General features: G+C 40.1%; 2 protein-coding genes across 2 annotated transcripts in view; one reads left to right on the top strand and one right to left on the bottom strand.

The window, feature by feature from the left end:
- Window positions 1-7,105: 7,105 nt before the first annotated feature.
- brcc3 (BRCA1/BRCA2-containing complex, subunit 3) lies at window positions 7,106-8,398 on the top strand. Its single transcript, XM_062032076.1, has one exon. It carries the CDS (start codon window positions 7,238-7,240, stop codon window positions 8,018-8,020), a length of 783 nt encoding a protein of 260 aa, XP_061888060.1. The 5' UTR covers window positions 7,106-7,237; the 3' UTR covers window positions 8,021-8,398.
- Window positions 8,399-12,041: 3,643 nt separating this feature from the next.
- The window catches only part of LOC133638729 (cilia- and flagella-associated protein 44-like), a 65,837-nt gene continuing 65,571 nt past the window's right edge, over window positions 12,042-12,307 (bottom strand). Inside the window, 1 exon segment of the mRNA XM_062031621.1 lies at window positions 12,042-12,247. The gene's annotated coding sequence lies outside the window, so the exon portion shown is untranslated.

The following is a 12,307-nucleotide window of genomic DNA, read 5'->3' as shown; positions in this document are numbered from 1 at the left end:
GAGCTTCTCACCCTATCTCTAAGGGAGAGACCCACCACCCGGCGGAGGAAACTCATTTCGGCCGCTTGTACCCGTGATCTTGTCCTTTCGGTCATAACCCAAAGCTCATGACCATAGGTGAGGATGGGAACTGTAGATCGACCGGTAAATTGAGAGCTTTGCCTTCCGGCTCAGCTCCTTCTTCACCACAAACGGATCGATACAGAGTCCGCATTACTGAAGACGCCGCACCGATCCACCTGTCGAGCTCACGATCCACTCTTCCCTCACTCGTGAACAAGACTCGTAGTCTCCTGAAAAACAACCCCACACCATAATTCCTCCTCCACCAAATGTCACACTCGGCACAATGCAGACCGAAATGTAGCGTTCACAATGTATGGCTTAGACACAGCTGCACGGCCATGGATACCCATTCCATGAAGCTCTCTGCGTAGGAAGGTCACATGAAGTTTGGAGCTCTGTAGCAACTGACTGTGCAGAAAGTCTTTGCACTATGCGCTTCAGGATCCGCCGACCCCTCTCTGTCAGTTTACGTGGCCTACCACTTGGTGGCTGAGTTGCTGTTGTTCCCAAACTCTTCACTTTTCTTATAATAAAGTTGACTTTGGAATATTTAGGAGCGAGGAAATTTCACGACTGGATTTGTTGCACAGGTGGCATCCTATGACAGTTAGGATAGGATAGGACTTTATTGTCATGGCACAAGTACAACAAAACTATGTTTTCAGCACAAACCCGTTCAAGATTAGACAGAACAGGAACGCTGATGGGTCGCCAAAGATAAGAAAAAGGTAAAACGCTGGGGAAGAAGATGAGAAAAAAAATACAATCTAGACTGGGCTCCTAAGGGGGCCTAGTCTGGAGTGGGGAAAAACCTCCATGCAATGCACACATAAACACGTTACATTTAATCACGACAACTCGCAACAAAAGGGGCGGGGAGTTGGGACCCTGGAGGTCGACTGCTGCTATGAAGCGCTGCCAGCCGTCCATCACCCCGAGGAAAAACAAGCTGGAAGTTCCACGCTGGAAATCACTGAGAGCGGCCTCATTCTTTCACAAATGTTTGTAGAAACAGTCTCCATGCCTAAGTGCTTGATTTTATACACCGGGCCTAGTGATTAGGGCACCTGATTCACATCATTTGGATGGGTGGCCAAACACTTTTGGCAATGTAGTGTATAAATGCATGCTAACATTAACCGTAAAATGCATGTTTTTTGTGACATTGATCTGATTGCACATTTAATAAATACAATTTAAAAGGTGAGCTTTAAACTAACCTCCACATCTGTTTAAAATGACACTTTACCATGGAATATAATCATTGACATCCTTCAGAAATGCTATGTATATTTTTTGCACATATTTGTGTTATTCTTTATCTCAACTATATTTTAAGCTTATTTCCTATAAACAGACAAACAGTTTAGTTCAAGTTCACATTTATCCCTGGGTTTTACCGTATTTTCTGGACCATAGGGCGCACCGGATTATAAGGCGCACCGCCGATGAGCGGGTCTATTCAGGTCTATTTTCATACAAAAGGCACACCAGATTATAAGGCGCATTAAAGGGGTCATATTATGATTTTTTTCTAAAAGTAAAACACTTCCTTGTGGTCTACATAACATGTTGTGGGGGTGGCGTGGCCTGCAGACCTGCAGCTAAGCAGGGTGTGCCAGGACCGGCTTCGAGATCAGCGACAGGTGCGTAGATGGCCCACCTGAACGCGTTTATCTAATCACCTGTTGCTCTGTTAAAGGCAGCAGCTGGAACAGAGAAGGGGGTTGATGGTGGAGAACGAGCACGAGCACGAGCGAGAGCAAAGACTGACACAACTTGATGGCTGAAAAGAGCCCTTTATTGAAACATAAAGCATTGTTCGCAACCATGAAAAAAGCTGTCATGTCCATGCTTGGTGGTCTGAAGGACCTGGAGGAGCAAGTCTTCCACACATATAATGGTGGTTCTTTGGTCAAAATGTTGCATGGATGTCAGGTTCAAACACTGATGGCATCTATTAAACAGACAAGAAGCAAGGAATCATGCAGAGACAGAGTTCAATTTGGCTCAATGAGGAGAGACGTTTTGGGGCTGTACTCTAGTTACAGAACCAACCTACGCTCTAAAATCCTGCCCACGTGCTCCTCTATTTATTTGGGAGGTCCCTGGTTACATCACTGAGGCTGCCGCTGAAGGAAGGGGGAGGGAGGTTGGGGGGGGGGGTAATCTCAGCAGCCCCAGTTAGACACAATATATGACTATTAATGAAATGCAAATGTGCTGACACTCGTGATATCGCCCTGTCTCTGCTCTGTCTGCGTCACGGCACTCGATGTTCTGGACACAGACACTGATACAAGACCATGTCCCTTTGCCCAGATAGAAAAGTAAAACTTCAGCACAATTGATAATAACTATAGCAACGGCCTTTAAAGGCCTACTAAAATGATTTTTTAAAATTTAAACGGGAATAGCAGATCCATTCTATGTGTCATACTTGATCATTTCGCGATATTGCCATATTTTTGCTGAAAGGATTTAGTAGAGAAAATCGACGATAAAGTTCGCAACTTTTGCTCGCTGATAAAAAAAAAGCCTTGCCTGTACCGGAAGTAGCGTGATGTCACAGGAGGTAATATTCCTCACAATTTTCCTTTGTTTACAATGGAGCGAGAGAGATTTGGAGCGACAAAGTGATGAGGATGAAAGATTCGTGGATGAAGATTGTTAGAGTGAAGGACTAGAGGCAGTGCAGGACGTATCTTTTTTCGCTCTGACCGTAACTTAGGTACAAGCTGGCTCATTGGATTCCACACTCTCTCCTTTTTCTATTGTGGATCACGGATTTGTATTTTAAACCACCTCAGATACTATATCCTCTTGAAAATGAGAGTCGAGCACGCGAAATGGACATTCAAAGTGACTTTTATCTCCACGACAATACATCGGTGACGCACTTAGCTACTGAGCTAACGTGATAGCATCGTTCTCAAATGCAGATAGAAACAAAATAAATAAATCCCTGACTGGAAGGATAGACAGAAGATCAACAATACTATACAACCATGGACATGTAACTACACGGTTAATAATTCTCAGCCTGGTAAAGCTTAACAATGCTGTTGCTAACGACGCTAAGGCTAATTTAGCAACTTAGCAACCGGACCTCACAGAGCTATGATAAAAACATTAGCGCTCCACCTACGCCAGCCAGCCCTCATCTGCCCATCAACACCCGTGCTCACCTGCGTTCCAGCGATCGACGGCGCGACGCAGGACTTCATCCGTGGGTTTGGCGGCTAGCATCGGCTAGGCGTCTGCTAAGTCCTTGTTGTGTTGCTACAGCCAGCCGCTAATACACCGATCGATCCCACCTACAACGTTCTTCTTTGCAGCCTCCATTGTTCATTAAACAAATTGCAAAAGATTCACCAACACAGATGTCCAGAATACTGTGGAATTATGAAATGAAAACAGAGCTTGTTGTATAGGATTCTCCGGGCTCCGAATACTTCCCTTGTCCTCGTGACGTCACACGCATACGTCAGCATAATAAAACGTTTTTAACAGGAAGTGTGGCGGGAAATTTAGAATTGCACTTTATAAGTTAACCCGGCCGTATGGGCATGTGTTGCAATGTTAAGATTTCATCATTGATATATAAACCATCAGACTGCGTGGTCGGTAGTAGTGGCTTTCAGTAGGCCTTTAAGCATAAGAGTTGTGTGATAACTTACACATAATTATTCTAACAATGGATTATGTTTTACAGATCATCTTCAAGCCGCTTTCTGACAGTCGCTTCATGATGCGCTGACCTTCAACAGTGTCTTCTCCCCGTCATCTTTGTTGTAGCGGCGTAGCGTGCAAGGACGGGAGTGGAAGAAGTGTCAAAAGATGGCGCTAACTGTTTTAATGACATTCAGACTTTACTTAAAGGCCTACTGAAAGCCACTACTACCGACCACGCAGTCTGATAGTTTATATATCAATGATGAAATCTTAACATTGCAACACATGCCAATACGGCCGGGTTAACTTATAAAGTGCAATTTTAAATTTCCCGCGAAACTTCCGGTTGAAAACGTCTATGTATGATGACGTTTGCACGTGACGTCAATGGTTGAAGCGGAAGTATTCGGACACATTGTATCACAATACAAACAGCTCTGTTTTCATCGCAAAATTCCACAGTATTCTGGACATCTGTGTTGGTGAATCTTTTGCAATTTGTTTAATGAACAATGGAGACTGCAAAGAAGAAAGCTGTAGGTGGGATCGGTGTATTAGCGGCTGGCTGCAGCAACACAACCAGGAGGACTTTGAGTATAGCAGACGCGCTATCCGACGCTAGCCGCCGACCGCATCGATGATCGGGTGAAGTCCTTCGTCGCTCCGTCGATCGCTGGAACGTAGGTGAGCACGGGTGTTGAGCAGATGAGGGCTGGCGTAGGTGGAGAGATAATGTTTTTATCATAGCTCTGACGAGGTCCCGTAGCTAAGTTAGCTTCAATAAAATGTCTGCTAATGGGTGCCATTTTGCGGTCCTTACACACACACACACACACACACACACCATAATAATACTTATATCTCTGACTACGATAGCCGTAATGGGCCGACAATCCATCAGGCGGTGCGGCTTCAAAGTCTTTCTAAAACAGGAAGCAGCTCACCAGCCGGTGATGTCATCATAGGCAGTATAAATACTATAAATAGTTTGTCTGCATTAACGCTTATAATAATATCACTAATACTTGGTTAATATTCAAGTCATGAAATGTAGATGGATTATTGTTGGCAGTTTTTGGAAGGTTATTTTGGGGGTTTTATTGGTCGAATAGAGGACCTCACATTGTAAGCAGACTTTTATTTACGAGTTAGAATGCATCAAAAAAATACATCCGTCTTTTATAATGAATGTGAATGACAGGCAAAATTCCAAAAAAGTCAAGTTCCCCTTTAAAAAGACACAAGCATGACATCTTGTGGTGAACATGATCCATAAACCCACTAAAGTGGACAGAAATGAAAAGGTAAGGAAGGTATTTGTGCTCGTGAAAAAGAAAACAACACTAGGAGTAGAACAGTCTAAATTTACACTATATAATTTAGGATTAATATTGGAAACATACATTTAAATGAATTCATTTAGATTGCATTTGTTTTTCATTGTATCATATATTTCCCATTTGGTATTCTTGATATGATCAAATATACCAAAAATGTGCAATTTTGTTGTTTGATTTTTATGGCTGATCGAAAGTAGGTTATCTATACATAATCCAATACAGTAAATGGCAGTATTAAAGCAACGTAGCAACCTGGAATTATAGGTACAAATCGTATATACTAGTTGCTCAGAAACTAACACATTCCTACCATTTATTTTTTAAAATATTTTTTACATTTCAAAACATTTATTTTTTAATTATTTTGTAGCTGATATTATTTTTTTCAATTAAACCATACAACATACAATAAAACTCAAACATACCAATAGACTGTGCTATCCAATATCTTTGACAAATTTCACAATGAGTAATTTACATACCAACATTTTAAAAAAAACAAGACCTCGTAGGATAACGAAAAATCTAGCGTGACATTTACAAAAATTAAGTACTAATAAATAAAGTAACAAAATAGTAACACGGGGCTTGTTTGAATCAAATACAATCTATTGTCATCAGTCATAAATGTATTAATGTCATAGTTATGTTTCTTTTGTCTTTTGGGCTATATATAGATAAAGCAGGTCGGTCAGCGCATGTTTTGGTCATTGAATTTCCTTTTCAATATGGAAATTGGAAAGAAAAAAAAAAAGACAAATTTATTAGAATTTCATTTTAAATTAAAAAAAAAACAAGAAAAAAACACCAATACTTGCTTTGGTGACGAAGAGCAATAACTAGGTAAAAAACAAACAAAAAAACAGTTCATTTTACAAACTGAGTTTTTTTTCTTCATTGTCTGACACCGGAACCGGAAGTTGATATTTAAAGACAAGACTGCAGACTAGGCTGTTTGGGAAAAAAAACTAACAAAAAACAGTGATGTGTTGAATTACACACTATTAATTCATGGTAATCTTTTCTCTATGTCGCAAGATACAACATAACACTGTTTTTCTCTGTTTTGTCCCTAAAACTCCGTGCACTTTAATAGCAACTTCCGGTTTTGTTTTCGTTTGTGCGGACTAATGATTTTCATTTTTGTTATGTAGAATATCAAATGAAAACAAAACTGTTCTTAGATATAGTTGATGCGTTTTACACTGATTTTTTTTAAATTTCGAAATGAAATTCAAATAAACCAACTTAGCTGCCATTAAACTAAAGATTTATTTTATATATTTATTTATTTCCATCCATCCATCCATTTCCTACCGCTTATTACCTTTGAGGTCGCAGGGGGCGCTGGAGCCTATCTCAGCTACATTCGGGCGGAAGGCAGGGTACACCCTGGACAAGTCGCCACATCATCGCAGGGCTAATTATTTATTTATTTTTAGAATGTTTTTATTGAACAACAGACATACAAAAGTCAAGGCACTTTCAACATCAAGTAAAGAAAACAAAATCAAATACAGATAGAGTATTAAATCTTAATAAATAATAATAAATATGAAAAAAAAGGGCTACCTAAATCCATAAATGTTTTTAACAAAGATATCAATTTAAGGGCTTTTGTACTCTTAATCATCCTCCAAGATTTGATTGATAATTGTAAACCATTAAGCCAATTAGAAAAGGTAGGCCTTACTTTCATAAATCGACATTTATGTAGAACGTTTTTTTCCTGGAGCACAATAATGTTGACAAACATTTACATGTTACAGTCCTTTATAAAAATACTCAATTTGATTTCTTTTATAGAGAATGGGGACATCTGCACAACCTGTTCTTAGATCTAGTTGATGCATTTTACACTGAAATTGTTTTTATTTTGAAATGAAATGAAAATAAACCATTTCAATTACCATTCATGAAAATAACATTTAATGACCAAAACATACTCTGATGTATGCACCTTTAGCTGCCATTAAACTAAAGAAGAAGAAGAAGAAGAAGCAAAAGAAAAGAGAAGAAGGAACTTTTTTGACAAACCGTTCGTTGCCTCAGATCGAACTGTTTTTACTGGAGCACAGCAAAACACGGAAGTGGCGCGTTATCTCGCTTCTTCTTCCGGCGGGTTTGTCTTTATTCTCATTTGAAAACAAAACAAAATGGCGGTGAGTGCGGTCCACCTGGAGTCCGACGCCTTCCTGGTGTGCATGAACCACGCGTTGAGCACCGAGAAGGAAGAAGTGATGGGTTTATGCATCGGCGAGGTAGAAACCAGCAGGATCGTCCACATCCACTCCGTCATCATCCTCCGCCGCTCGGACAAGCGGAAAGACCGGGTGGAGATCTCCCCGGAGCAGCTGTCCGCCGCCTCGACGGAGGCCGAGCGTCTGGCGGACATGACCGGCAGACCCATGCGGGTGGTGGGCTGGTATCACTCCCACCCGCACATCACCGTGTGGCCCTCGCACGTCGACGTCCGGACCCAGGCCATGTACCAGATGCTGGACCAGGGCTTCGTGGGGCTCATCTTCTCCTGCTTCATCGAGGACAAGAACACCAAGACGGGCCGAGTTCTCTACACCTGCTTCCAGTCCGTCCAAGCCCAGAAGGGCGCCGAGTACGAGCGTGTGGAGATCCCCATCCACGTCGTCCCGCGGGAGGCCATCGGGAAAGTCTGCCTGGAGTCGGCGGTGGAGCTGCCGCGGATCCTCTGCCAAGAGGAGCAGGACACGTACCGCAAGATCCACAGCCTGGCCCACTTGGACCCGGTGACGAAGATCCACAACGGCTCGGTGTTCACCAAGAACCTGTGCAGCCAGATGTCGGCGGTGAGCGGGCCGCTGCTGCAGTGGCTGGAGGACCGCCTGGAGCAGAACAAGCAGAGCATCGTGGAGCTCCAGCGGGAGAAGGAGAGACTGACGCAGGAGCTGAGCGCACCTTGATGGGGGTCTCCTCCTCCTGGGGTCGAGGCATTGTTTTGGCAGCATTATTCACAGGAAGGACGCATTTTTTGGATTATGTTTACTTTCTTAATAGCTGTTTAATACAATATCTGCACATTCATATTTATATTTTTTGTCTTTTTGAGGTCTTTGTTTTCTTATCCCATGTGGCACATTTGTGGAAATACAATTTAAAAAAAATTTAAAAATAGAGCAAAAAGGCAGAAATATTTATACGTAATAATGCAAGAAAGCTTTGTCTGTACATATATTTGAGCATTTTTACAAAATAAAATATATAAGAACATCAAAATCACCCACCTATTTTTCAATATATATGGGGCTGTATAGCTCCGTTGGTAGAGTGGCCGTGCCAGCAACTTGAGGGTTCCAGGTTCGATCCCCGCTTCCGCCATCCTTGTCACTGCCGTTGTGTCCTTGAGCAAGACACTTTACCCACCTGCTCCCAGTGCCACTCACACTGGTTTAAATATAACTTGGATATTGGGTTTTCACTATGTAAAGCGCTTTGAGTCACTAGAGATAAGCGCTATATAAATATAATTAACTTCACAATATAGGGTGTCAAAGGTTTAGTCATCCTGTTATCCTGGGGTCCATTTGCAGCGTGCAGGTATATTTTTCATGAATATTTACCTACTTTTGTGCATTATGGTTTATTTCAGGGTCCATCCATCCTTCCATTTTCTACCGCTTGTCCCTCTCGGGTCTTTTTCTTATCCCATGGGTGGAAATACAATTTTTTTTTAAAAAGAAAAAAAAAAGGTAAAAATAGAGCAAAAAGGCTGAACTATTAATAGGTAATAATGCAACAAAGCTTTGTCGGTACATATATTTTAGCATTTTTACAAAATAAATTATGTAAGAACATCAAAATTGGCCACCTATTTTTCAATATAGGGGCCCTCGGGTGTCAAAGGTTTAGTCACACTGTTATCCTGTTTAGCATGGGGTCCATTTGCAGCTTGCAGGTATATTTTTCAAGAATATTTAGCTACTTTTGTGCATTAGGGTTTATTTCAGGGTCCATCCATCCATCCATTTCTACCGCTTGTCCCTCTCGGGTCGTATTCTTATCCCATGGGTGGAAATAGAATTAAAATAAGAGTAAAAAATAGCGCAAAAAGGCTGAAATATTTATACGTAATAATGCAACAAAGCTTTGTTTGTACATATATTTTAGCATTTTTACAAAATAAAATATATAAGAACATCAAAATTGCCCATCTATTTTTCAATATAAGGGCCCTTGGGTGTCAAAGGTTTAGTCACACTGTTATTATGGGGTCCATTTGCAGCGTGCAGGTATTTTTTTCATGAATATTTACCTACTTTTGTGCATTATGGTTTATTTGAAGGTCCATTCATCCATCCATTTTCTACCGCTTGTCCCTCGGGTCGTTTTCGTATCCCATGGGTGAAAATAACATTTAAAAAAAAAAAAAGAGTAAAAAATAGAGCCAAAAGGCTGAAATAATAATAGGTAATAATGCAACAAAGCGTTGTCTGTAAATATATTTTAGCATTTTTACAAAATAAAATATATAAGAACATCAAAATTGCCCACCTATTTTTCAATATAGGGGCCCTTGGGTGTCAAAGGATTAGTCATCCTGTTATCCTGGGGTCCATTTGCAGCGTGCAGGTATTTTTTCATGAATATTTACCTACTTTTGTGCATTATGGTTTATTTCAAGGTCCATCCATCCATCCATTTTCTACCGCTTGTCCCTCTCGGGTCGTTTTCTTATCTCATGGGTGGAAATACTTTTTTTTTTTTAAAAAGAGTAAAAAATAGAGCAAAAAGGCTGAACTATTAATAGGTAATAATTAGGGATGTCCGATAATGGCTTTTTGCCGATATCCGATATGCCGATATTGTCCAACTCTTTAATTACCGATACCGATATCAACCGATTTATACAGTCGTGGAATTAACACATTATTATGCCTAATTTGGACAACCAGGTATGGTGAAGATAAGGTACTTTTTAAAAAAATGAATAAAATAAAATAAGATAAATAAATTAAAAACATTTTCTTGAATAAAAAAGAAAGTAAAACAATATAAAAACAGTTACATAGAAACTAGTAATTAATGAAAATTTGTAAAATTAACTGTTAAAGGTTAGTATTATTAGTGGACCAGCAGCACGCACAATCATGTGTGCTTACGGACTGTATCCCTTGCAGACTGTATTGATATATATTGATATATAATGTAGGAACCAGAATATTAATAACAGAAAGAAACAACCCTTTTTATGGGGTGGGTTGGTGCACTAATTGTAAGTGTATCTTGTGTTTTTTATGTGGATTTAATTAAAAAAAAACAAAAAAAAACGATACTGATAATAAAAAAACCGATACCGATAATTTCCGATATTACATTTTAACGCATTTATTTTGTCCGATATTATCGGACATCTCTAGTAATAATGCAACACATTTTTGTTGGAACATATATTTTAGCATTTTTACAAAATAAAACGTGTAAGAACATCAAAATTGCCCACCTATCTTTCAATATAGGGGCCCTTGGGTGTAAAAGGTTTCTAAAACTTGCAACTCATTCTCCTTATTCAATAGTCTTGAAATTAATGCGATGTAGTATGCCTAAAATGACCAAAATATGTAAATATTGCACTAACAGCCGTGGTCAAAAGTTTACATACAAAGTTTCATCTGACATCACATGGACTAAGGTAAGACCTTCTGGAGGAAAGTTCTGTGGTCAGATGAAACCAAAATTGAGCTGTTTGGCCACAATACCCAGCAATATGTTTGGAGGAGAAAAGGTGAGGCCTTTAATCCCAGGAACACCAGGCCTACAGTCAAGCATGGTGGTGGTAGTATAGTATATGCTCTGGTTTTGCTGCCAATGGAACTGGGAGAAATAATTGCGACTTCTAATTTCTACATAGCGATTGTTTCATTTCATTAAATGAGATGAATCACAAACTAACACTGCCACTTATCAAAGACTAACCTGCTCTCTCGCTGGCATGATCACAGCTTTATCTATTTTATGGAGGAATGTAGTTAATTATACAACTGGCACCCAATGTTAACAAAAAGTATGGTTTGGAGAATTTTTTTGATTCAAGAATCGAATCTGTTATAATAATTTTATCTAAGTTATCACAAAAATGTTGTGTTGAAATGAGTTCCCGGCGAGAAGACCAAAAGCTGTCTTTGAACATACCGAGAAGAAGGCTTGTAAAACTCCACTGTGTAGGGGTGGAAGCAACATGAAGGGGTTTCTGTTTCTTTCATGTATTGTAATCAACAGAAAGATATTGTCTGACCAAAGAACTACAAAAGCGAAGAGGAAGCAGGACCAGACTCCCCTCCAGGCACCGCTTTTTTGAACTCTTTTACGAACCTCTTTTTTGAACTCTTTTACGACCTCTTTTTTTAACTCTTTTACGTACCTCTTTTTTGAACCGACCTTTTCTTTTGAACTGTTTTGTAATGAAAGGCGATGGCTGTTTACGACCCCCGTCCCTTTGGAAGCAGCTGTTGCCATGTGGTCAGAGAAGGTCCAAATAAAAGAATAATTTTATCTAAGTTATCACAAAAACCTTGTGTTGAAATGAGTTCCCGACGAGAAGACCAAAAGCTGTCTTTAAACCTACCAAGAAGAAGGCTTGTAAAACTCCACTGTGTAGGGGAGGGAAGCAACATGAAGGGGTTTCTGTTTCTTTCATGTATTGTAATCAACAGAAAGATATTGTCTGGTCAAAGAACTACAAAAAGCGAAAAGGAAGCAGGACCAGACTCCCCTCCAGGCACCACTTTTTTGAACTCTTTTACGAACCTCTTTTTTTGAACCGACCTTTACTTTTGAACTGTTTTGTAATCAAAGGCGATGGCTGTTTACGACCCCCGTACCTTTGGAAGCAGCTGTTGCCATGTGGTCAGGGAAGGTCCAAATAAAATTATAATTTTATCTAAGTTATCACAAAAACTTTGTGTTGAAATGAGTTCCCGGCGAGAAGACCAAAAGCTGTCTTTGAACCTACCAAGAAGAAGGCTTGTAAAACTCCACTGTGTAGGGGAGGGTAGCAACATGAAGGGGTTTCTGTTTCTTTCATGTATTGTAATCAACAGAAAGATATTGTCTGACCCAAGAACTACAAAAGCGAAGAGGAAGCAGGACCAGACTCCCCTCCAGGCACCGCTTTTTTGAACTCTTTTACGAACCTCTTTTATGAACTCTTTTACGACCTCTTTTTTTGAACCGGCCTTTTCTTTTGAACTGTT

The sequence above is a fragment of the Entelurus aequoreus genome, linkage group LG21, assembly GCF_033978785.1.
Source record: "Entelurus aequoreus isolate RoL-2023_Sb linkage group LG21, RoL_Eaeq_v1.1, whole genome shotgun sequence".
NCBI classification, from domain to species: Eukaryota; Metazoa; Chordata; class Actinopteri; order Syngnathiformes; family Syngnathidae; genus Entelurus; species Entelurus aequoreus.
The sequence above is the reverse complement of the archived record's forward strand: the minus strand, read 5'-3'. Positions and strand labels throughout refer to the sequence as shown.